Below are 27,637 nucleotides of genomic sequence, written 5' to 3'. Positions count from 1 at the left end.
GTTATATGTATGAGAACGGTAGTGACTTAGATAGATGGCATGTTTGGGTCTTTTGATCTCAATTTCTGACTGATTTATGGCAGTAAACAGTAGCTAGCATTTTTTAAAATCTAAGCATCCTACTTACTGTCTTTGAGAAGACCTTTTATGTAAAGTAAATTCATCCATTGCTATTTAGTCCGACCTAGAAAAACAGGAAAACACATTGTCTTGTTTTATTTATCTGGAATATGCCCTATAACTTTCTAGGAAACTCCCCAAAAGATTCCATTTAATAAGGTAAGAAAAAGTTTCAGGGAAGTTATTAAAGTAAAACAAAGAAAAACAACAACAACAAATCTTTACATATACCCCAAACCCTGAACTTAAAAGCAGTTTCATTTATTTAAAGAAACTGATACTTGTACCTCATATAGCTGTGCATATTCAGTTAATCAGGATAATAGAGAGATAGACCAAGGTCATGATTCTGATTCTTTTAAGCGGAGAGAGGAAAGAGGCAGTGGAGGTAAAAGTGCTCCATTCTCTTTACGTTGTGAATGGTTGAAGTATAGAGAAGGTCAGCAGCGTGACTACCTATTGAGGCTGGGGATCAGACAGTTGCAAAATCCAACTGAAGGTCATTTTAATATCATGAGAGTTCTGGCTCTGACAGGAAGAATATGAAAATAATTTCAAAAGGAATCAGGCAGTAAATAGATGCAATTCAGACAAGAGGATGAAAGAGTTGAAAACACAAATCATTGAGAAGAGCTGGTGATTCATGGGGTTTGTGCTGCTAGACTGCCCCTCTTTTAAAATCTGAGTAATACAGTGATTTTAAACACAGGCTCACTGCATTCTAGCCTTTTAAAGGGTGAGTCTTTGGCTGTCCTTGAAAGCAGCTTTGTTTACTGAAAAGACTCTACATGCTTTTATTTTAATTTTTATTTTTTTAAGATTTTATTTATTTGAGAGAGAGACAGTGAGAGAGAGCATGAAAGGGGAGAAGGTCAGAGGGAGAAGCAGACTCCCCGTGAAGCTGGGAGCCCGATGAGGGATCGATCCCAGGACTCTGGGACAATGACCTGAGCTGAAGGCAACTGCTTAAGCAACTGAGCCACCCAGGTGCCCTGCATGCTTTGATTTTTAAAAATTAGTATTTAATTTAATAAAGTTGTGAATCCAAATCTAGTTTTTTCTCAAGATTTAAATTTAGGGGCACCTGGGTGGCTCAATGGGTTAAGCCTCCACCTTCAGCTCAGGTCCTGATCCCAGGTTCTTGGGATTGAGCCCTGCGTTGGGCTCTCTGCTCAGTGGGGAGCCTGCTCCCTCCTCTCTCTGCCTGCCTCTCTGCCTACTTGTGATCTCTGTCTGTCAAATAAATAAATAAAATCTTTTAAAAAAATTTTAAAAAAAGAAAAAAGAAAGTTAATATATATTAGAATTTTAAAAAGCAGTTAAGGGGCACCTGGTTGACGCAGTCGGTTAAGTGTCCAACTCCTGATTTCAGCTCAGATCATGATCTTGGGGTTGTGAAAATTGAGCCCCGCATCGGGCTCCATGCTGGTCATGGAGCCTGCTCAAGATTCTCTCTCTCCCTCTCCTTCTGCCCCACCCCCACCCCTCTAAAATAAAATAAAATAAAATAAAATAATAAAAAGTAGTTAAAGTATCAGAACAAATGTCTTTCCAGGCATTCAACTTATTTCCTTTTCTTTCTTTCTTTTTTTAATTTTTAAGATTTTATTTATTTATTTGACAGAGAGAGACAGAGCAAGAGAGGAAACACAAGCGGGTAGAGAGAGAGGGAGAAGCAGGCTTCCCCGGAGCAGGGAACCTGATGCGGGACTCAATCCTAGGACCCTGGGATCACAACCTGAGCCAAAGGCAGACGCTTAATGACTGAGCCACCCAGGTGCCCCTCAACTTATTTCTAAAGTTATTAAATTATATTTATAAACATGAAGAATCTATACATATTAATTATTCTAAATGTCTCAGTATTGCTTAAAAGCCCATAATTCTTTTCCATTTGAAAAAATTTCCATTTGAAATTTGAATTTCCATTTGAAATTACATTTGAAATTACAAGTACATGTGGATTACTTAAGTGTACATTTCAAAAAGGAATCACAAGATTCATCAGACTGATTTTTAAAAATTTATTTTTAAAATATTTTTTAAAAAATATTTTATTTTTTAAATATTTTTTTCAATTGAGGTATAATTGACATGTAACGTTATATTAGCTTTAGATGTACGACATAATGACTCAATATTTTATACACTGTAAAATGATCACCACAATAAGTACAATTATGATTCATCACCACGTGAAGTTATACATTATTTTCTTGTGGTGAGAACTTTTATAATTTGCCCTCTTAGCGAATTTCAAATATGCAATGCAATATTATTATTATTTTTAAATATTTTATTTATTTGAGAGAGTGAGAGCAATAGATCAAGTACAAGCATGGAGATGGAAGAGGGAGAGGGAGAAGCAGACTCCGCCTGAGCAGGGAGCCCTATGCGGGCTCCATCCCAGGACCCTGGGATCATGACCTGAGCTAAAGGCAGATGCTTAACTGACTGAGCCACCCAGGCACCCTGCAATGCAATAATATTGACTGTAGTTATACATTACATCCTTGTGACTTACTTATTTTATAACTGAACATTTATACCTCTTAACCCCTTTCACCATTTCACCCACCTCATACCCCCCCATCCTCTCTGGCAATCATCAATCTATTTTTGGTATTTATGAGTTTTGTTTTTTTGTGTGCATATGTGTTTTATATTCCACGGAAACTATACTCATTTTTAAAAATTCCTTTCTTCTTTTGGCTGTTATGATTGGGTGCATTCCACTGCCCTGTCCTCTAGATTGTTGATCCTTTCTTCTGCTTGATCTAGTCTGCTATTAAGCCCTTCCAGTGTATTTTTCAGTTCTGTTATTATATTCTTCAGCTCTGTGACTTCTGTTTGTTACTTCCTTATATTTTCTATCTCTTTGTTGAAATTCTCCCTGTGTTCATCTATTCTCCTCCCAAGTTTGGTGAGCATCTTTATGATCATAATTTTGAGTTCTTTTTCAGGTAAATTACTTACCTCTATTTCGTTCAGGTTTTTTTGTTGTTGAGTTTTTTAATCCCGTTCATTTGGAATATGTTCATCTGTTTCTTCATTTTGCTCAACTCTTTGTTTCTACATATTAGGTAAAACAGCCACCTTTTCCATTCTTGAGGGAGTGGCCTCGTATGGGTTGTCTCTTGAAGCTTTGTGGTTGTTTAAGCAGCCTGATTTATGCTTGCGAGCTCCCAGTTGTTGAGGATATGTCAAGACCTTTCAGTGTTCCAAAGGGAAGGGATTTCAGTCAGCACCTAGATTCAGGCTGATTGGAAGCCAGGCCCTCAGGCAGCTTTAAAGGTATGCATATATGTAATCCTGTGGGACCACAGTCCTAAACCCTGCTGGTGTCCAGAAAAGGCACTCTGGGTTATGGCTGAAATAACTGAGGCTCCAGATGAGTGCAAAAGCTCCTTTCTAGGATATACCAGTAACTGTAGCGAGGCCAAGGGAGAGCGCAATGATGGCATTTCCTGGCCTACATTTCCTGAGAGCACCTCGGTAGCCTCTAGATGTGTGACCAACTTGGTGCCTATTCCTCAGGCTGAAGCTCCAGCCCAAGTAAATAGGCGTTTTTCATAGGAATCCTGGGGGTATGTTTAAGTCTGCAGTCTCCTTGGTTCCCAGGGAATTGTAACCTGCCAAGGACTGTTTCTGTGAAGCCCAGAAACACGAGCCCTCCAGGCCACCAGAGCCAGGCAATCAAGGGGCACCCCCTGTGTGTACTGCACATGCGTGCCAGCTTTAGAGAGGCCATAGGAGAGTGCAAGTCAGCACCAGCCAGATATAGGGAGAGCACAGAAATGGTGCCCACCAGCTCCTCTGTCTCTGGAGAGAGTCCCATCAAGTCCTATCCCAGCATCAGATGCTTTTGGATTAACAAATCAATCTCCTTCACATATAGTCTAGGGGCTTTTGAAACTGCTGCTTTTGCACTGGGTCTTGGGGCAAGTGAGTATGTGTGTGAGCCCTTGAAGAGCAGGATTTACATTCCCTATGCCCCTTTGGTTCTTGAAGGGGTAAGCCCTATTGGTTTTTGAAGCCAGACATGTTGAGAGCTTGTGTCTCTGGTTCAGGTCCCAAGAGGTGGGGTGTGTGATGTGGAACACAAACCTCTCACTTCTCAGGGAGAAGCTCTTAATTTGTGAGATGCCTCCCAACTGTGGGTAGCCTTGCCAGGGTGGGGGTAGGGTTTTTGGTGAGACTATGTCTCTCTCTCTCCTGCTGGCCTTGCTGTGACCCTTTTAACCTTTTCTGTGGAGGAGCCGTTTAGCTAGTTTTCCGATCTTTTTCAGGGGGAACTGTTCCACATGTAGCTCTAGATTTGCTGTGTTTATGAGAGGCAGTGAGGTCAAGATCTTCCTACCCATTTTGAACCTCATTAATCTTTTATTCTCTTAATTATTATACTCTCAATGCCAATGGTGCATATGCTTTCCTAACATTTAAATAAGAATATTATAGATTTTATCTTCCTTTTCCTCTCTCTCCCTTAATCTAAATTTTCCCTTAGTGGGGATGGGAGAACAAAGGGGGAGTTTTTTACCCAGTAAATTGGGGTTACTCTACTAAGTCCTTCCCAGGTGGATAAGGTTGCATATTTGCTTATATTTTTGTCTGGATCACAGGTTTATTGTTCTAAGACACTGCCAAGGTCCTGAAGCAGCATTTCTCTGTATAGTGGTTCAAACAGTCCAGACAAGAGGAGGAGACTCTCAGCCCCACTCAAGTCCCTGAAATTCAGTTTCTACAAAATCCAATTCTTCTTCCTTGTAATTGCTTTATCAGTTGATAGGATTCAACTAATCTCTGTCTCTCAGTCCTGTTTTGAATTCACTGAATATTTTTCTGACCCCACAGGGCCCAAAATCTTATAAACATTTAAATGCTATCTGATTGGATTCTGTACATTCCTCATGGTTTTGCCCGGTTCTTTAGCTGTAACACTGAAGAAATCATACTAATGATGGATGAAACCATTTGATTTATTTCGGGTGTCTCCCAAAGCAGACCTTGAGACAAGAATAGGAATTTAAGTAGGACATAAAACAAACACTGGAAAGTGAGACAGGGATGGAAGCCAACCAATAAGAAGTGTATGACCAAGCCAGTCATCACCGTGGGGTCCTGGAGCTTAAGGTGAATGAGGAAGAGCTGGCAGCCAGCATGAAAAAGGTGTCTCAGAGGCATCCAAGAGGTGAGAGAGCCGGGGTATTTACGTACCAATTCCTGTTGATCATGGGTTGAATGCTGTTCCTGGAGGTAATTAACTCCCAGCATTTTTGGCCTACTATACAGAAGGGCAAAGTGGCTTCAGTGGTCAGAGAATGCCCTCAGGCAAAGGAATAGAGGAACTGAATTTGTGAGAGCCTGAGTGAGCTTCTCATTTTTTTTCCTTTAGAGCTTCAGTTGCACTAAACACTAACCAGCCAATTTCCCCATACGGAATTATGATTACCTTCAACTTTCCCACGTGCCGGAGATACTGCATAATGCAAAACATCCTCTTTCACCTGGATTATGCCCCAGTTTAATCACAGGTAAGTGATTAGTAATGGGGTTACCACAGCACGCCTGGCATTGTTACCACTCTACCTACCACCAGTAACGGTGTCTTTTGGCTGGTCTCATTCAATTCTAGAGCCGCAGCCTGAGGATCTGCTTCTTAGGACTTTTTGTCTCACCAAGTGTCTCAAATAGGGTTCTCACCGAGGTAGACAGCGAGAAACAGACTGGAGTGTCACGAATGTATTTGGGAAGGTGAAGCAAATCAGGAAGAGAACTGGGAGTAAGACAGGGATGAAAGACAGCCAAGAAAAGTGCATTGTTAGGCCCGACACCACTATGGGCTACTGGGCCTGGGCTTAATTGTACTGGGGGATCTCTTGGAGCCTATGTAGAACACACGATTCAGTGTTACCTGTATCCGCCCCCACCTGGCTAAGGGATCTGGGATTTTATTTACTTTCTCCCTTTACATTGGTAGAAAGCGCCTGTAGAATCTTGCTAATTCCTTGGCATTTTTTGAGTTGCTGCGAAGTGGCTAGAAAAAAGCCCCCCGAGGAAGAAAATTCAGGTGCTAGGTGTTGGAGGTCTGGCCTGCATTCACCAAAGTAGTAAGATCAATGGAATATTAACAGGGCACTGGTGGTATCCCTTATACCATTGTTTCCAATTTCTTAAGATTTTTGTTCTAATTTGATGTTAGGTGTTTATATGAAATGAGAATATTTGAAGATTTTTGAACAAATGTGTGCCCCAAATTGCCAAAGCCTTTTAAACTGCAATGAGGCATTTTCAGAGTGCTAGAGTAAGTGTGAATTTGCAAGGGAAGACAGATTTTCCAAGTTGAGCTATTTGAGCTTAATTATTTATTTTTTACTTCTACTAATAAGACTTCCAGATGTAGATGTGAGGGGATAGAATAAACATGTTTCTTGGATCCCTAGAGGAAGGAAAGAATATGAGTCATGTGTATATACCCAGACAGGAATTTGTTTAGAGAAGAATTAGCAGTGCTGGGCATTAATATACCTATTTTAGAATAAGTAAATGAGCCAGTTTTGAAGGCTGAGATCCTTCTGGCCTGATGAGGCAGTAACAACAGAAATAGAAAAGTTTCATTTTAATGTTTAGCATGATTAAGTTTTCTTATGAAATGAGCTGAGTCTGCTAGATCCTGGGTTTGCATGAAGCCAATCTACATGAGCCATTAGCTGTGACTACAGTTGACTGTCCTGGCTCAGTTGCATGGGGTAAGTGAATAGATCTGCTTCATTATCCATTTTCTCAGATCAGAAAGATCACTGGGGAGTCAGTAGTCCTGCCAGGCCTCTGTGTCATGACAGCAAGCCAGGAGGAACTTCTCTGTACTGTCACCACAGCCACCTCCAAACTGTCTCCTGAACAGAATCCAGGTCTGAGGCTCATCCTCTCTGTTATCCCCAGAGAACAGCTTAGAAAGCAGAGAACAAATGAGTCATGTTCAACACGCTTTCAAAAGAACAACAAACAAAGCACAACCTAATTCTAAGGCAAAGCTAACATTTCTTTCAGTTACCTTTCTGGTAACTGACTTTCTTTTTAAGAGGCAAAAAACAAAACTCGGACTACAATCTGAATTTGTGCCTTGACTAACGATCAGATGAAAATAGGCCAATCAGCACATTCCGGGAAGGAGAGAGCCAAACTATTAAATTGAGAGAACTGTTATTCTGACTAGAGTAATTTGGTTGGCATGAAAAATGGTACCAATATATTTTAATTTTCACTTGGAATCAAACCCTAAGCCCTATTTACATCTTCAAATCAACTGATGTGAGTACAATACACCACAGTTTGAGACGGGTGGTCTCCAAACACTCTTATGCTTCCTATTTCATTGACATCATTGATGTGCATTTGCCTCAAGCTGGTACATGTTGGGCTAAACACATGCCTTGTGGTCTACCACCATTGACAAATGCAAGGATTTGACTTAAGCAGGAGGTTAGGCTATCTGGTCCATCTTCATAGATGGTGGGAATAAAGGACAGCCAACTGCATACTATAGGAAGGGAGTCTAGCAATGACCCTGGGAACTGAGAACAGAGCTATAATTCACTGAAAGGAAATGCCATGTCCTACTAGGACCACAACAGGTTGTGGTCTTTGTCCAGAATGATGGAACATTGGATTAGAAAGACATGGGACTGAAGCTCAGCTTTGGAAGTAAAGAGATGAAGTAGGGAGAGAGCTCAGGTCCAGGTCTATGCCAAGGATCTCACATGAAGCAAGGTAGTGGTGAATGAAAGTAGAGTTCAGCCCTTGTAAAACGGGGTGAGCTGGAGCCAGGCAGGAAGTAGCTCCCCTGTCGGTCATAAGAGGGACGGAGCAAGACCAGAGGCATTGGACATGGTAGCAAGTATGGGTCTGGTGATTCAAACACTGGACTCAGATCTAGCAGAACTCTCATCCAGGTTTGGTGATGGAACTGTAGGAAGAGATCTAGACAGATCTTGTTTGTCTTGAGGAAAAGCACTCTTGTGATCAAGTTGGGAGCTGAACTAGCTTTTTCTTTGGTGGTACACCCTCTTACTTTAAAGACTGACTATCAGAGGCATGTAGTTGTTTAGATTTGAGTTTTTGCTATACATATTCCTCAAAAATGAATGAATGAATCTGTCACCTTAAGAAAACAGTGGACATTTGTCATTGTTGATAATTCTAAAACCCATTCTTGCAGTGCAATTCAGAATTTTGGGAAACTGAATCTGCTACTATGAGCTCAAAAGCTTTCTAATACTTTTCTGATGAGATTGGTGGTGATATTAACAAATGTGATTTTAATAAAAGTTGTATAATAAAATGTGTCAATATTTGGAACATCTGCATAATTCAGCAAACAGTATTTTCCAAATGACCAGTGCAGGATGTTGCAAAATTATATTATATATCAAAGGGCAAGACAGACCAAGGGATTTTAATCTAATAGGGTAGAAAAGTTCATCGATATGGTTTTATATTCCACATGGCAGCTAATATATAAGAAACTAGCACTTGCTGAATTTTGGTGTAATATTAGACAAACATATCCAAAATTAATCTGAAAAGATTTGGAAAATAATCCCCTAAACTGCATATCTGTGAGATGTGGAATTTTCCTCTGTATTTTGACCAAAACACAATATTGCAAAAGACAGAATACAGATGCAGTTATGAGAATCCAGATGTTTTCTAGTAAGTCAAACCCTAAGGAGGTTTACAAAATTATAAAACAAGGCTACTCTTTAAGTATTTTTTGTTTTGGAAAGGACAGTTATTTTTCATAAAAAATGTTATTTATGTTAACATGTAATATATTGACTATTGTTATTTTAAATAAATACTTAAGAACATTTCTGTTTTAAATTCTGGTGTGGTAAATATGGATAGATATAACACACATAAATAAAGTGTGAAGTATCCCTGCTAGGTGATACGTTTCTTTTTAGATTCTTCTTGACAAAGTATTTTTCCTCTATGTGTTGCATTCAATGTAAACTGTAGCTAATACTTATGTGTTTGGGGTGCCTGGAGAGCTCAGTCGGGTTCAAAATTTGACTCTTGATTTTGGCTTGGGTCATGATCTCAGAATCGTGAGAATGAGTCCAACACTGGGCTCTGTGCTCCGCGTGGAGTCTGCTTGAAATCATCTCTCTCCCTCTGCCTCTGCCACTCCCCCTGCTTACACACCAGCACACATGTCTCTCTTTCTCTCTCAAAATGAGAGAGAGAAAAAAGTATGTGTTTATCTCTCTTCTGTTTATATGTACCTTGAAAATTTGAAGTTCATATTTATTTTCTTAGAGACATTTATTTCTAAAGCAGAGCTTTAACTTCTATAAATTGTGCTAGTGACTGATAGCTATGACATTTCCACAGAAATTTACTGTTAGAAACAGAATTAATAAAGCCAGTATACTCTCTTTTCTATGAACAAGAGGAAAATCTGTCAGGAGCAAATGTCACTTCTAACATCTTCTTTCAAGTAAGTAAGCAAAGGTGAGTACTCATGGTGTTTCTTACTGAAATTCTTCCCTGCCTCTAAAAAGACCTAATCAATCATTACCTTTATGCAGCTCAATGAAGAGTAATCCCACAGATACTAACCTTCATCTCTGCTTTAATTTAGTCTTAAACAAATAGGTATATTTGCCATGTAATAGGTTTATCTAGGTAATAAGTACCATAAAGACACATTTACTATTTAAAAAGTGAAAAATTCCATCACTTTCTTTCTTTTATTTTTTTTTTTTTAAATAGAATTGAATGACTTGTTTCCATAGCACATGTCAAATGCTAGTTGTGAAGGCATTGGGTCTGAAGGCTAAGGAAATCGCCAGAAGACAATGATGGTCTGTTACTGTTTGGGGAAACACTCTTATGCATGGGTTGCTGTTTTATTTTCCCTATTAATGATCAGCTTTCAGTGATACAGGAGGATAAAGTTTTGATGTTCACAACATGGTCCAGGGACCAGCAGTATCTGCCCCAGCTAGGAGCTAGTTGGACACATAGGATCTCAGGACTTACCCTAGGTCTGTAGTATCAAATCTAAATTTTTAAAAGATCCCCTGTTGATTTGTAAACACTCAAAAGTTTGAGAAGCACTGCTCTAAGAAATACAAGTCTTATTTTCTCCACACTTTTTTGGTATTTACTAGTTACTATTAAACTACTTGTTTACTACCGTTTTAAGAAAGATAATCTGTGTGCTCAGACCTATTCCTGGATTATTAAAATATTTACTCCTAATGTCAGTGAGCTCTCTTGCTCAACTATAGACCCCAACCCCATCCATCTTGAGGCATGGATGAGGATGTTTTGCAATAACCAGAGTATTCCAATCATCAAACCAGAAAAGCCCTGATAGCACAGAATGCCTGGAAGACCACACACCCCCATGTCCCCCTTCCCCGCCCAAGATCATGGGCTGAACACACACACACACACACACACACACACACACACCCTGACCACGCCCACTCCGCCTGCTCGCGCGCTCTCTCTCTCTCTTGCACCTCTCGTATAAAACCCTAGGCGTCCCTCTTGGGAAGAACAGGTGGGTTGTTAAGGCTTAAGCCGGCCATCTCTCCCCTCCGCCGCCACCTGGACTAAATCTCTCTCTTTTCAAACCCTCTTTGAATTATTGTTTTCCCTTGCGACAAGCTTATTATCTGTTTGTTAGGCAACAGCATTGGCAAATCCAGGCGGGAGCTGTGCTTTCCATTTGTCGGGCCGCCTTGGGTTCCCTGGGATGGAGCAGCGGGCTGTAGCAGCAGGCCAGGGCTCTGGGTTCATTTCCTGAGTTAGCAGCTGTGATAGATCCATTGGTCACACAAACAGTCTTTCAAAAAGAAAATAAAGGTACTTACACTCTGTCTTCTAAAACGCCATATTGGGGCACCTGGGTGGCTCAGTGAGTTAAGCTGCTGCCTTCGGCTGGGGTCGTGATCCCTGGGATCTGCTCAGCGGGGATCCTGCTTCTCCACCCCTCCCCTGCCTGCCTCTCTGCCTATTTGTGATCTCTGTCTGTCAAATAAATAAAATCTTTAAAAATAAAATAACATAAAATGTCATATCATTGGGGCGCCTGGGCGACTCAGTTGGCTAAGTGGCTTCCTTAGACTCGGGTCATGATCCCAGGGTTCTGGGATTGAGCCCCATTTGGGGCTTTCTGCTCAGTGAGGAGTCGGCTTCTCCCTCTCCCTCTCCCCACAATCCCCCATGCCCATATGCGCATGCAGTGTTCTTCCTCAAAATCTTTTTTTTTTTTAAAGCAAGATTTATTGAGTGATAGCAAAGGGATAGTACAAAACTCCCAAGGAGGGAGGGGACTGAGAGTGTTGCCCTCAAATAAATAAAATCTTCAAAAAATAAAATAAAATAAAATAAAATACCATATAGATTGAAAGGGCAAAATACCCCAAGAAACACCTAAATTAAAATTTAAATGTAGGGGTTTTTAGGGCACTGAAAATACTCTATATGATATCATAACGATGGTAATCTTTTATCCTGAATCATGGAATGTACAACACTAAGAGTGAACCCTAAGGTAAACTACGTGCTTTGGGTGATTATGATATGTCAATATGGGTTAATTCTTGGTTAAAGAAAAAAAAAGTACCATTCCGGTGAATGATGTTGATAACACGGAGGTCGTGTGTTTGGCAGGCGAGGGAGAATATTATGAGAAATCCCTGTATCTTCCTCTCAATTTTGCTCTATCCTCCTAAGACTGCTCTAAAAAAAAATACAGTCTTAAAAACTACTAAATGTAGGACAACAGTCACTGATAAAGAGAATAAATATTTATATTTTAAAAATATTTTGTTAAATGTGTTCTTCTTTAAGGAAAAACTGTGAGGCTCTACCAGCTAGCCTGTTATTGCTTAATACAGGTCAGAAAAGGAACTGATTTGCAAGATAACCTGATAGTTAGACAATCTTTAACATACTGTATTCGCTGGACGCAGGAGCAGCCCCTTGACTTACCCAGCCCCCCATCAAATCTCCACGTGTAGTGAATTCGCCTACAGAAAAGAAAAGGCTTTCCCCAAATATCTTTCAGTACTCCCGGGAGTTGCTCTGCGTGAGCGGTTGGCCCCGGGGACTAGTAGCTCTGTGGTAGCCTGCTTTAGGTCAGTTGAGATTATGGGCACTCCTCCTTGAAATCGTGAAAGATCAGTTTATAAAATCAGCCCATGTTTTGGAACAACTAGTAATTTTTGCTTCGAAGTAGTGAGCAATGGAGAAATTCTACCAAGTGTGAGGAAAAGGACAACATGACAACATACTGCTGTCTTTTCATGTTCTATGCATATGTCAGTGTATCTGTCCTTCAGAATGTGGTTTTTTCTCTGGGGCCAAAGATTAAAAAAAAAAAGATAACTATGTGTGACCCAGCAACTCAGGCTTTTAATGTTGATTTAGCAAACATTTAGCTGGAGTTTGTACAATATAAGGCATGTGTGTCAGACTTTCCCATCTGTAGAGCATTATATTAATTAAAGGTCACAACCACATCATTCCATACTTCAGGAATTTAGATAATGAGTCTCTTCTCGTTCCTTCTGTCTGCAACCGATTTTAATGTAGTCCTGTGATAAATGTTTAAGAGTACGTGCTTTCAGTGTTCTGATAAAAATGACTGTCAAAATGTGAACACTCCACATTTCCTACATATTCCATTAGTCATTATTGGAGGAAAAAATATGAATAATTTATTGGTGAAAGTTCAAATTAATCTGCTGACAACTTAAATCATGCTTAAGGGTTCCAAAGGGTATGGGGCCTTGCAGGAAAAAAAGACATGCTTTTTGTTAATGAGAAGAGTAACTCCTTGAAGGACCAAGAAAATAATTTTACTTCCTACAGAAAAAGGGAGCACACAATCATTTAATTCAGTTTCTCATATTATGGTCATCTTGGGTAAATATTTTTTCCTTCATTATATTTATAACTACTGTTTTTTATTATACCAGTTTGGTGTAGATTCACCCACAGATATGTAAATAATGTAATATAATTTGCTTAAAATTGGATTTTAAAATGCAATTATTATTATTATTATTATTATTATTTTTAAAGATGTTATTTATTTACCCAGCAGACGGAGAACACAAGTAGGCAGAGAGGCAGGCAGAGAGAAACAGAGAAGCAGGCTCCCTGCTGAGCAGAGAGCCTGACTCGGGACTTGATTCCAGGACCCTGGGATCATGACCTGAGCTGAAAGCAGAGGTTTTAACCCACTGAGCCACCCAGGCGCCCCAAATACAATTGTTTTTAAAAGATCAGTTTTAGATCATTATACTGGAAATAATCAATACACTTACATTTAGAATTAAAACCTTAAAAATCACTAAAAAGTATAAAGTACATAGAATAGCAGCAGTCTTCATAATGAAGTCAAGTGCGAACAGAGATCGTGACGTAATGAGAAAGGCTTTGAAAATGAGGAGTAGAGGAGACAAAAATAAATGAGATTCTTTGGGAGTTGCCCATTCCAGGCAAAATCCAGGTGAATAATAATAATAATAATAATAATAATAATAACAAAGTTAAAATGATGCAACATTTATAATGTTATGTGTGCGATGTTTTCTATTTAATCTTCAAAATGTCTCTCAACATGGATGTTGTAGTTTTTCCTGTTTTCAGATGAGGCATGGATTTGTTTCCTTAGTCATACAACTTTTTAAGTGTTTGAGTCACCATCACGATTGATTATTGGCCCCAGAGTTCATACTCTTTAGTGCTCTGCTATGCTGACCTGGGGATTTGCCTGCCCCAGCAAATTCCACTGTTCAGGGCTATCTTCTGGGAAGGTCTTTAGTCGGAGGATTTCTCAGAGTGATCTTCACTCCTGGATTCCATTTCCTCAACACCCTTTCTCCGATCAATTCTGTAATCACGCTTTTGCTCTCACAACTTTCTATAAAATATTTTGTTAAATTTTTAAATAGTTTAAGATTCACAAGAAATAGAAAAAATAGTATAGGGTTGTTGGAACCTCCCCACCCCTAAGCACTTGGTATTACTTTAGCTGTCCTAATGGGTGTGTAGCGGCATCTCTTTGTAGCTTTCATTTGCTTTTCCCCAATGGCTAAAGGAATTGAGGATTTTTTCATGGGCTTGCTTGACATGCATATGCTGTCCGATGATATCTGTGTTCAAGGCTTTGGTGTGTTTCCCCATTGGATTGTTTGCTTATTTACTGCCAAATTTAGAGACTTTGTTACACATTTTACTTATTTTTTAATTAAGATATTATTTATTTATTTGACAGAGAGGGAGCACAAGCAGGGACTGGAGCAGAGGGAGAGGGAGAAGCAAGCTCCCTGCCGAGCAGGGAGCCCCAAGTGAAGCTCCATTCCAGGACCTTGGATCATGATCTGAGCTGAAGGCAGACGCCTAACCAACTGAGCCACCCAGGTGTTCCTTTATCACACATTTTAGATCCAAGTCCTTTGTCAGGCATATGATCTGCAAGTACTTTCTCCCAGTCTGTGGCTTGTCTTTTCATCCTCTTAACAGGGTCTTTCTCAGAGCAAGCATTTTTAATTTTTATAAGGTCCAATTTAATGATTTTTTAAATTTTCGGGATCACATCTTTGGCGTTATGTCAAAAACCTTTTTGTCTCCCTTCAGGTCATGAAGTTTTTTTCTACATTTTCATGTAAACATTTTATGGTCTTACATTTTATGCTTAGATCTCTAATCTCTTTTGAGTTAATTTTTATAAGGTGTGAAATTTAGGTTGAGTTCTTTTTTTTAAATTGCCTGTTATTGTCCAATTATTCCAGTATCCTTTATTGAAAGGATTACTTTTCCTTCTCATCAATTTTTAAAAACTGCTCTCACCGAAGCAATGGCCTCTTTCCTAATCAAAGAACAGTGGCCCATGGGCATTTAGGCGATGTCGTGTTGATGGCAGAATGTGTGCCCCTACCAGCTGCTGGGAGGCTGGAGGAGGCCACCACCCACTGGGGGACTGAAGTGTGATCAGGGACAGCAGGAGCAGCCCTGACTCCTCTCTCTCCCTGCTCAGGCAGCGTGAACGTGGTCTGTCCACACATACTTTTCCAAGCTGTGATAGAAAACAAATTTTTCAAGAATGCGTTCCATCTGTACTCCTTGAAATGAGAAGATAACACTGTTGTTTTAATTTTTGTTTTCCAAATGATTTTGCCTTATTACAAAAGTAATATATGCTCATTATAATCAATCTGGAAAATACAAAAACACCCCCTCCATTTCTCCCTCCTTCTCCCCGTCTCCCACCTTCTCCTTACGTACAGGAATGTGAACTTTAAAATGGCGGTCTACCTCTGTGAAAGAGCAGGACACATGAAAGGGGCTCAGGCAGATGGATAAATAGATAGAGGGGTTGAGGCAAGTATCATAAAAGTTAATTTGTTTTATCTTAGTGGTAGAGACATGGGATTCTGTATTTTTCTATTCTGGTCTGTAGTCTTGAAATGCTCCAGAAATGAAATGAATAAAAGGCCTCAAGCTGTTTACTTCCTGATGAAGACACACTGCACCTTCATGATCTGTATTATTAGATTTATACTGAATTGGGAGGTCAGGGCCAAGGTGTCCCCATCATCCCAGAGACGGTTGAGTGATTTTCTTTACTGTTGGAGAGGCACCGGTGCTTTTGTGAAATGACCTGAAAAATTGGAGTAGAGTCTGTCCTGAATGTTTGGGGAGGTGATGGATGGGAGACGGATGAGGTATTTTCTCTTTGTCTTTTTATAGGCATGCTAGCCCTTGCTATGGGTGACAGAATGAATAAGTGACTCTGGCAATTTTGGAAAATCTCCACATGTGTTAGGATAGTAAGAGCGGGCAAGTGAAGTGATAGGCAGCTCTTAGCTCAGCAGCTCAGAATTGCCCTTCAGAGTCAACTCACAAATTGTAGAGAAAGTTCTCTAGCTTTGGTCTGCTGACAGGTCAGTGATATTTTAATATGTTCCCTTTACAGACATGGCCCCCATCTGCCACCTAATTAGATTCTGGAGATTTAATATCAAAATGTAAATATTAATAGGTTCTAAAGAAGGACATGTCTGTCTAAAAGGTATAGCATTTTAAATTTGTATTTTATAGGGGTGTCCATGTATTAAAGTGAAGCAGAGAATGAGAGCAATCATCTCGAAGATACAAGAAAAAAAAATTACAAGACTTTAGTTACCTGGACAGTTTAGGCCAAATCTATTTTTGGTACAAACTATTCAGTTACTACTTCATTTTGTGTAGACAAGTACACGTACAGATATGTACACACAGGACTTTTTGCCTGTACCCCAACACACACTTTCATACATATACTTTGACTCCTTTGGGAAAACCAGAGCAATACTTTGGCTTGGAAAATTTTAAAAATGTCAGAATCTTTTCTCACCTTGGATAAGTCTCTGTGCTCCCTGCATCTCCCTCTCCTTGGCTATAGAATGTGGGGTTTGGACTTTATGAACTTTAAGCTACATTGTATCTTCATGTTTTTAAATAAAACCCCTTATGAGCCCTCCTCCTTATTTATTTTTTTATTTATTTATGATGGGGAGAGAGAGCACGAGCAGGGGTGGAGGGCAGAGTGAGAAAGAGAATCTCAAAGTCTCCATACCTAATAGGGAGCCTGATTAGGGACTCCATCTCACGACCCTGATCTCACGACCCTGAGATCATGAGCTGATATCAAGAGATGGAGGCTTAATCAACTGAGTCAGTTAGGTGCACTTCTCCTTCCCTTAAAAAAAAAATAGATTTTTTTTTTTTAGAGCAATTTTAGATTCATAGCAAAATTAAGTAAAATGGAAGGAGATTTTCCATATACCCCCACTCCCACACATGCACTGCCGCCCTGTTTATCAACATCCCCCACCAGAGTGGGACATTTATTACAATTGATAAAATTGCATGGGCACATCATAATCACCCAAAGTCCTTAGCTCACCTTAGGGTTCACTCTTGGTGTTACACGTTCTGTGGGTTTCGACAAACGATATGTGTCCATCATCAGAGTATCATACAGAATATTTTCATTGCTCTAAAAATTGTCTGTGTTTTGCCTATTTATTCTGCTCTCTCCCCACCCAACCTAATCCTTGATGACCACTGATCTTTCACAGAGTTTTCAGTATGCTGTGTAGTTAGAATCATACAACATGTAGCCTTTTCAGACTGGCTTCTTTCACATGGTATAGTGCAGTTAAGTATTTTTTTTTTTTTTGTATGCCTTTAAGTTTTCTTCATAACTTTCCATGGCTTGATAGCTCTTTTTTTTTTTTTTTTTTTAAGAGCCAAATAATAGTCCATTGTCTGGATGTACCAGCTTATTTATCCATTCACCTACTGACAGACATCTTGGTTGCTTCCAAGTTTTGGCAAATATAAAGGAAGCTTCTATAACTATCTATGTGCAGGTTTTGATGTGGGCGTAGTTTTTAACTTCTTTGAGTAAATACTGAGGAGCGCAATTGCTGGATTGTATGTTAAGAGTATGTTTAGTTTTGTGAGAAACCACCAAACTGTCTTCCAGAGTGGCTCTGCTATTTTGCATTCCCACCAGCAATGAATGAGAGCTTGTGCCCTCCTGCTCTATAACCTGTCCAGGATTGATATGACCACTGTTCCAGACTTGGGCCATTTGGATATGTGTGTAGTGGTATCTCATTTTAATGTGTATTTCTTTGATGATAAATGATGTAGAGCATCTTTTCATATGCTTATCTGCGATCTGTGCATATTCTTAGGTGAGGTATCTGTTAAGTTCTTTGGTCCATTTTTTAATTAGGTTGTTTTCTTATTGTTAAGTTTAAGAGCTTGTGGTGTGTCTTCTCCTTCTCTTGACATTGTCTTTCACAATGGAGAAGTTTTTAATTTTAATGCAGTCCAACTTATCATTTATTTCTTTCATGGATAGTGCCATTGGTGTCATATCTAAAAAGTCATCACCATACGCAAGGTCATCAAGGTTTTCTCCTGCATTATCTTTCTAGGAGTTTCGTGGCTTGCATTTTACATTTAGGTCTATGACATATTTTGAATTAATTATAGTGAGGAATGAAAGGGCTGTGTCCAGACTCTTTTCTTTTCCTTCTTCTTTTTCAGTGTGGATGTTCAGTTGTTTTAGTCCCATTTGTTGAAGACTAGTTGTTCTCCACTGTATTGACTTTGCTCCTTTGTCCATGTGTATGTATGTGGTCTTACTTCTAGGCTCTCGAATCTGTTCCTTTCATCTGTTTGTCTATTCTTCCACCAATACTACACTGTCTTGATTTCTATAGTTTCACAGTAAGTCTTGAAGTCAGGTAGCATTCACCCTCCCACTTAGTTCTTGTCCTTCAGTGTTGTATTGTCTATTCTGAGTTTTTTGCTTCTCTGTATAAACTTTAGAATTACTTTGTTGGTATCCACAAAATAACTGGCTGGGATTTTGACTGGGGTTGCACTGAATCTCTACATCGGGTTAGGAAGATCTGACAGCTTGACAATATTTAGCCTTTCTGTCCATGAACTTGGAATACCTATCCATTTAGTTCTTCTTTGACTTTGTGCATCAGAGTAATTCTCCTCATATAGATCTTGTATATCTGTTATTAGATTTATACCTAAGTATTTCATTTTGGAGGTTCTAATATAAATAGTAACTTGTTATTGATTTCAAATTCCACTTGTTCATTTGCTGGTAGATAGGAAAGCAATTGATTTTTGTGTATTAACCTCATATCCTAAAACAAATACAGGAGGTGGGATGCCTTTTCAATCTCAAACTAGAGGAAAAGAGATAAGAAAATAATCAGATGAAGAAAATTTGAAGGGAGGATAGGAATAGGCAGAGTGGAAGAAGGAAATATTCTAGGGGTTGGAGTTATCTACTAAAGATGATGTAGGGCTTAGTAGAGGACTCAAGAAGAACGACAGAGTTCCTCACTGAGAGGAACTCCGGCTGAAAAACAAAATGGTATTTACAGTGGAATACCAGTGTAAAAACTGGTATTTTCACCAGTGGGAAAAAAAAGGCACCATAACTTTCATTTATGATTATTTTCAACTAAGCCCACATAGAAAAGGGGTTTATAAGCAGGTTTCATGGGAACCATCATATAGCTTATTTAAAAAGGCAAAATATTCTCAAAGTAATGTTTCCCCCAGATGCTTAGCCAAACATCTAAATTGGAGGTATGGTGGCAGATATAACATTTTTAGGTGAGTATGTGTTGTTGATACTAAGACATTTTTATTTATTTTTTTTTTAAGATTTTATTTATTTATTTGACAGACAGATCACGAGTAGGCAGAGAGGCAGGCAGAGAGAGAGAGAGGAGGAAGCAGGCTCCCTGCTGAGCAGAGAGCCCGATGCGGGACTCGATCCCAGGACCCTGAGATCATGACCTGAGCCGAAGGCAGATACTAAGACATTTTTAATGTAATTTTCAGATACCGCTCCTTATATTGTATTTTGGTGGTTATCCATTTATCAATAACTGACAATTATGTATGGAGATCTCTTAGGTGATAGGAATATGAAACAACATGATAAATGAAACATGACCATGACCATGAAGAATCTTTCAGCCAGAGGAATATATTAAGAAGTGAAGAGGAAATTGTGTTTCGGGGTGATGAGTACTGTGGTGGGATAAGCACTGAGGGCCTGGGAACCTTCAGGAGGTTTCACACCCAATGCTGGATGCTTGGCTGAGGCAACCTGGCTAGGAACAGCTGTCTGGGAGAGGAATTCCAGGTGGTGCAAAGGCCCCAAGACACAAACTACGTAAAATTGCTTGCCAAAACCAATACCCAAATATTTATTCTATTCTATGTTGCCTTGCATTTTTTAAGACCAGCAGTTGGGATGATTGCTTTTGTATTTGTCCTCTATGTAAAGTTTTGTGTCATAACTAGCATAATTATAAAATTGTAATATCAATATATCTAGGAGTTGCATTTGTTATTCATTGGCTTAAATTATTACACGCCCCCCACTTTTGATTATAATTAGAATCTATTTAAATTTTGAATGGTCATAAACCAGTAAGTTGTTATAATTTATGAATGTGTTGGGCAGAAAAAAGGAGACATCTATCTATTATTAAAATATTTTAGAAATCCCACAAAGATCACTGAAGAAGATATTTTATCAGAGGGAAAGGATTCGGAGTGAATTTTTAACATTCTTATTAGCTTCTCCAAAGTGGGTTTTTTTTTTTTTTTTTTAAACCCTTGGGCATTTTTTATAAGCCAATATTCATCTCCCAAGCAAGGTTGTTAGAAAACTTTCAATATGATAGCCCTAAACTTAAGGATTCTGGCAACGCTTGATATCATAAACACATATATTTTTTAAGGAATAGAACTTTTCTATAAATATTCACTCTGGATGATACTCTTCTTGGGAGTGTTTTTTATTTCAACTCAAATAAATTTGACATTGGTTTATCTATCTATCGTTTATGAAATAGGAGATATAAGTGCTTTCAGATGTGTTGGGGATTCTTACTATTCTTCAACTCTTATTTAAACATCATCTAGAGACTATTTGTAACTAGAGACTTTTCCACTCTAAGACAGTTTAGATTGTGTTTTGTTTTTTTTTTTTTTCCCCCACACAGATTCATTGTTTGGAAGCAGTCTGGGGCTTTTTAGAGAAATGCCTATGAGTTCCATGGTCATGTATTTCATATTAAATTAGCCATTTTCTCTGACCTGTGGCCTGGGTGTGTGATGCTGTGAGCAAATGGAGAACAGTATTTTAAATACAGTCAAACTGCATTTGCCAGTTACAGGATCTGCTAAGGGATCTTGCACAATATTGGATGCCAGAGTTTATTATTGGTTGAAGGAATACCACCGTGAGTTTTTGTTTGTTTGTTTGTTTTAAAGATTTTATTTATTTGACAGAGAGAGATCACAAGTAGGCAGAGAGGCAAGCAGAGAGAGAGAGAAGAGGAAGCAGGCTCCCTGCCGAGCAGAGAGCCCGATGCGGGACTTTATTTCAGGACCCTGAGATCATGAGCTGAGCTGAAGGCAGAGGCTTAACCCACTGAGCCATCCAGGCGCTCCTGTTTGTTTGTTTTGAGAGGAATTCTGAATTCCTAGATTCTCTGCATAAGAGGGTTATGCTTCATGAGCAATGTGTTATTTATGTCTGTACATTTTTACAATGCTTCTCGGGCTTCAGTTTGATGACATAACTGTCATAAAGGAGCATTTGGAATAATATGGCTTGAAGTCATTCCATTGATCTATTTGAACTGAAATCCCATCTCTTTTTCTGTTTGCTACGTAAAGTGGAGTCAAATATTTGAGCTGTCAGTGGAGGACATTGAACTGCTTGGTTTCAGGAGATTGAATGGTATGTACTGTTAGTAAAAGAAATTATTTGCAAAAATGATTTCAGTACTGAAGCGAGAAAAACTACCAAGTTACTAACTTGGTGTTTTTAGATGTGAATTACTAAGTGGCCGAATATGGAAAGTTCATACCACAGAATTACAGCCGAGAGAAAAATTCTATTTGCTTTAGACCAAATGTAGCTGGAAAAGTTGTTTTAGGAATATTCGCCAAGGCTTACCTGGAGTTGATGATTCCAAACCTTTTCTCCATTGTGATGTCCCCGATATTCCCCTGTGCGATAGATTCCCCTGGAAATGCCCAGATATGGGAGAAATTCTCAGTATTTTTTCACGTGATTAATTGCATCAACTATTAATATTTACTGGCATCCTGGCACACTGGATTGCCAGGCAGGACAGACACAGTTCTCACAGATCCAAAGTAAAGGAATAAGAAAGACATAGGACATGCTTGAGTTTACTCTTACCATACCTAAGAAAAGAAAATAATTTAAAAATTTGGACACTATATCTTTTGCAGTGAATATAATATAACAGGCCTCATGCTTTATCACTGCACGGCGGTCTGTTCTGCCAGCATGTCTGATGCCTGCTGGCCTGGAAGACTGGCTGGGGAGAACATCCAGCCATCATGAGTTCTCCAGATTTCATTGTTACTGTTGGGACATGGAATTCAAGGCCTGAATTAATTGCAACATACCCATTTTATTGGAGCGAGCTGTTCACTGAAAGCACTATTGATTATGTTTCTAAGAGAAATGCTTTGATGGAATTTTGAAACCAATACATCTATTTCCATTAGGACTTTAAATCACTTGTCATTTTTATGGAGGTGACAGTGACCCATCTGGGCATATAATTTGATGAATTATGGATAAGAAAAATGGAATGTACTTAATTTACATCAATTAGGAGTTTTTAGAATCTCTGATTGGGTATCATTACTGGAGAGTCTGGAGAATTAGAACATGGGCATATTTGAATAAATATTATATGCTAAGAATCATACTTGGGCAGGCTTTTCATCTTTGTTAGACCTTGGAGAAGGATTGTTTTTCTTTGTCAGCTAAGATACTGGGCAAAGGTTGTAAAGGCATGTTCACATGCAATGATGAATCCCAAGATCCACAAAATGGAGAAGGTGAAGACATGGAGAAGGGCATTTCTCAAGTTTTTCTTTAGCAGAGAAATAGTCAAACAACAAAAAACATTTGAAGAATATTTTGACAAAGAAAATTACTTAAAGTGGAAGAGTATCATTTTTGTCTTAAGAACAGCTGAGTTAAGTATTTTCCTTTAAGGCGGATTCAAATTTTACAGAAGCAGAGAGCAATAAATCAAGGTAATGGTATATAGAAGAAGTAATGTCAGCTCTATTTCTTTTTTCCTTATGAAACATCTCTTAGGGCAAAAATTAGACTTTTGATGAGACAGAAGCAAAGACAAAAGGAAACACTTGTGTAGATAAAATGGTAAGTGATGTTGTTGGGTAGTTTAATGGACAGTGTAGAGACATGTAGTACCAACTTTTTTAATCTATTAAAATTTATTTATGCAACATTTATAAATAATAAATAAATAAAATTTATATAAATTTAATATATTTTTATATAAAATGTATTTATATATTCTTTATATTATATGTTGATAAAATTTATTAAAATTTCTATATTCCATACCTAAGTCCTAAGTTTTAGGGTGCATGATTTCTTTAAAAAAAAAAATCAATGACTTTTCAACTTACTGAGAAGAGTGACTCTAATAGAAACCATTTATAAGGGAAAAAACAGCATTTTCCCCAATCTCCACTTCTGCAAAAAAGTTTAAAAATAAAAAGAAATAAAAAATTATAAAATAGCTGAGTACCCATGTATTCCCATGAATTCCCTAATACCCCTTATTAGTTAAATAAGGTCACAAGACTAGTTATGGTCAATGAGTTGTGAGTTGAAGTACAATTGATGAGGGGCACTGTGAGGTCAAAGCATTTATTAACAGGGGTGTGACTCTCCAGGTCTCTCCCTCCCCTTTCTGGGAACCCAGAAACCATGCGTTCTGGCTGGCATAGTTGTATTAGACCGAGTCCCCAGACTGCCACTATGAGGGGAACTGTTGTGCAGAGCCTCTAGACTCATGGCATTTTCATCTTTGTTAGACCTAGAAGAAGGATTTTCTATGAGCCTCCAGACTCATGGCAGACTTGCTCTGTGCTAACCCATGGAGAGCTCATTGTTAGACTGGTTTTGCAACACAGCTAATTCTATGCTAATAAACAGCCAACCTTTGATATTCCATTGCAACTGCCATCCGATATCCTGGGATGAAACTCCTAAGCACGTTGACTTTGCTCCCCTCCTTTCTTCAGTTCTTTCCCTTTTACTTTAAACACGGGTTTTCCATCTCGATCTCTTCTAAATAAACTTTTCCCATATTATGAAGCATATACTTTTGGCCCAATATTTTAGCTGGACAGAGAAAGAGTGCTAGATGGCAGTAGGTCGTGTTTATTAAGTATGACCTTTGAAACTGCAGATGAACCTGCCGTGGGCAACATGACATCAAGAGCGGCAGCCCCCCGGCTAACATCAGTGGAAAGCGCTCCCATGAATCCTATTGTCTAGATGATGGTGGTGGGATGGTAATACTTGACATCAGCTAACATCTCTATGGCACTCACCATGTACTAGTTGGTGGTCTAAATGTTAACTCATGTTAACATTATTTCATTTATAATTAGTGATTTCCTCCTTCGTTTCTACAATCTGACGTCTACTCATTGTCAATACCCACCTTATTTCCCTACTTCGTGATACCCCTTCCCAACGCCTCCAGAAAAAATTGTCACTCCTTCTGAGCTTCCTTATCACTTGGCACATATTTTTTCTTTAAAGATTTTTATTTATTTATTTGATAGAGAGAGATCACAAGGAGGCAGAGAGGCAGGCAGAGAGAGAGGGGGAAGCAGGCTCCCCGCTGAGCAGAGAGCCCGATGTGGGGCTCGATCCCAGAACCCCGAGATCATGACCTGAGCTGAAGGCAGAGGCTTAAACCACTGAGCCACCCAGGCGCCCCACTTGGCACATATTTTTATTAAAGAACTTACAAGGGGCCCCTGGGTAGCTTAGTCGGTTAAGGATCAGACTTTTGCTTTGTGCTCAGGTCACTGTCTCAGAGTGTGGGATAGAGACACCCCCCAACCCACTGGGCTCCGCTCCTTTAGCAGGGAGTCTGCTTCTCTTCTGCCTCTGCTCCTCCCCCTGCTCACACTCTAGTACACTCACTCTTTCTCTCTCTCTCAAATAAATAAAAGGAAGAAAGAAAAAGAGAAAGAAAGGACTTATAACACTATAGTATAATTGTTTGTTGTGTCTGGATCATCACATACATTACAAGGGCTGTTTCTTGTAAAGCTTATATGTTGTCTGTAACATCAATAAATGTACAGTGAATGGTTGAATAAATAAATGAACAAATGAGTTAGACACATGATTAAAATTATTTGAGATTTTTTTTGTTTCTTATGCTCAAAAGAGAACTGCTAAATAAGAACCTGGAAAAATTTACGGTAAAAACAAAAGATGTTTACAGCTTGAGAATAACTCTGAAAATGTATTTAAAATTTCTGGGCTTCATCTTCAAACCACGTTTTAATCAGATGCCTTCTTTGGCCTGGATACTCAGATGTCACCCAAGGGGTAAAGTGCATTAAAAGGATTTATTTTCAAGGAAAATGCCTAGAAAATGCCATTTCAGACCACTGGGGACAGGGCAGAAATGGCTTAGGGATCCTGTAAGGGTCCAAGGAACTAATTTTTTTTCACGTTCAGGAGACATTAGACCTCTCTATGTAACTTAAAGGCAATGCTGTAGAAGCATAAAACCTAATAGCAAAGAAAAGTGCTCCTTGGTGCTTCTGTATGGATTAATAGTTTACATTAGGATTATTGACGATTTAACCAGAGAGAAATGAATAATGCAACTGAACGTTCCCTTTGTAAATTAGAGCCTTCGGATAACTGAATCCATTGAAACTTTGACATGATTTTTATTGAAACAGGTTAAATTCAGGGTCATTGATGGGTCCTTTCAAGTAAAAGGGTTATCTTAGGAAATAACTTCCCACCTTTTCTTTTTTAAAAGATTTTATTGATCTATTCATATGTCAGAGAGAGAGGGAGAGAGTGCACAAGCAGGAGGAATGGCAGGCAGAGGGAGAAGCAGGTTCCCTGTGAAACAAGGAGCCCATTCCAGGACCCTGGGATTGTGACCTGTGACCTAAGCCAAAGGCAGATGCTTAACCGACTGAATCACCAAGCACTCTCTTCCCAAAGTTTCTTACTGTAATGTCAACTTGAGCAGCATTAAGCCTTTGTGACCCTAAAGTCTAGGAAGGAAATAAAAATCACGTTTTTATTGCTCCATTCAGAAATATTAGGAGTAACGAGACTTTTTGAGCCCTTGCTGTGTGCCAGGACACAGGCAGTGCCAGGTACGTTGCTAACTCCATACTATTTTACCTTATTAATTCCTCGCAGCGTCCTTTTGAGAGTTATTCCATTATTTCCATTTTACAGATGAAGAAACTAAGGCACAGAGAGGTTAAATCAATTGCCTGAGTCACAATGTTGCACAGTTATTAGGTGGCACCAAAGTCCTGTACTTAGCCCATACAGCACACAGGTTTCTCCCGAATGGGGATGTGGTCCTCTACTCTTTTCACTGTTTTCTGAGGCTAAGGGGACAAGTGGGACTAGTACAGGGCTCGTTCCTCTGAGCACTTTTCCATCAGACACTGTTTTTCTCCTTGGTCTACTAAGATTGGTCAGGAGGCTGGAGGGCATATCTTTTCCCCAGAACACTTTGCTACCCACAACTCCAATTTGGGTTGTGACCTACTGTTGGGAAATAAGGAATTTATGTAAACTACCTACTCTCCCTGCTATTCAGAGGACTACATTGTCCAGATATCTCATATATCAATTTTTTCATGAGTCTCCGTGTGATAACATTTTTAAAGGGACCACATGTTTTGTCTAATGTGACAAACATTAGACAAAAAGAAGAAAAGAAAGAAAACCAGAGTCTGGCTTTCATTTAGGTTTAGTGAGTATCTGGAACCCTTTCCCAAAAGTGCTTTCAGCACAAGTGGTTGGATCATATTTTTTTTTTTTTTTCAGTAGCTCTCAGGTATATACAAAGAACTATATTATTATATGAATTTCATCTTTGTGGTGAATGTTAAGTGAGTAAAGAGCTCTGGAACTACCAGAGTACAGATTTGTGCCAGTTACAATGAAAATAACAAATAATCTAATTAAAAATGGGCTGAAGACATAAACACATTTCTCCAAAGAAGACATTCAGATGGCCAACAGACGCATGAAAAGATGCTTAGTATCACTCATCATCAGAGAAATCCAAATCAAAACTACAAAAGGTATCTCCTCACACCTGTCAGAATAGCTAAAATCAAACAGACAAGAAACAACAAGTACTGGTGACGATGTAGAGAAAAAGGGACCTTTGTCCACTGTTGGTGGGATTGCAAACTGGAGCAGCCACTGCGGCAAACAATACGGAGCTTCCTCAAAAAGTTAAAATTAAAACTATCCTACGATCTAGAAATCACACTACTGGGTATCTACCCCCAAAATACAAAAACATTAATTCAAATAGACACATGCACCCTTATGTTGATTGCAGCATTATCTATAATAATCAAGATATAGAAGCAACCCGGTCCATTAATAGATGGAATGGGTAAAGATGTGTTTTTGTGATAAGCACTGGGTGAAATACTCAACTAATGAATCGTTGAACACTACATCGAATACTAAAGATGTACTATATGTTGGCTAATTGAACATAATAATAAAAAATTAAAAATAAAAAGAAGATGTGTTGGGCGCCTGGGTGGCTCAGTGAGTTAAGCCGCTGCCTTCGGCTCAGGTCATGATCTCAGGGTCCTGGGATCGAGTCCCACATCGGGCTCTCTGCTCAGCAGGGAGCCTGTTTCCCTCTCTCTCTCTCTGCCTGCCTCTCCATCTACTTGTGATTTCTCTCTGTCAAATAAATAAATAAAATCTTTAAAAAAAAAAAAAAGAAAAAAAAAAGAAGATGTGTTATACATACAA

At 39.0% G+C, this 27,637-nt stretch overlaps 1 protein-coding gene across 1 annotated transcript in view; it reads right to left on the bottom strand.

Moving 5' to 3' along the window:
* MAPRE2 (microtubule associated protein RP/EB family member 2) overlaps nt 1–27,637 on the bottom strand; it is a 196,180-nt gene that overhangs the window by 167,831 nt on the left and 712 nt on the right. Inside the window, exon 2 of the mRNA XM_059409451.1 lies at nt 21,722–21,791. Coding sequence (XP_059265434.1) covers nt 21,722–21,791 — 70 coding nt within the window. The remainder of the gene's footprint in view (nt 1–21,721; nt 21,792–27,637) is intronic.

Source organism: Mustela nigripes, chromosome 8 (genome assembly GCF_022355385.1).
Source record: "Mustela nigripes isolate SB6536 chromosome 8, MUSNIG.SB6536, whole genome shotgun sequence".
Classification (NCBI taxonomy): domain Eukaryota; kingdom Metazoa; phylum Chordata; class Mammalia; order Carnivora; family Mustelidae; genus Mustela; species Mustela nigripes.
The sequence above is the reverse complement of the archived record's forward strand: the minus strand, read 5'-3'. Positions and strand labels throughout refer to the sequence as shown.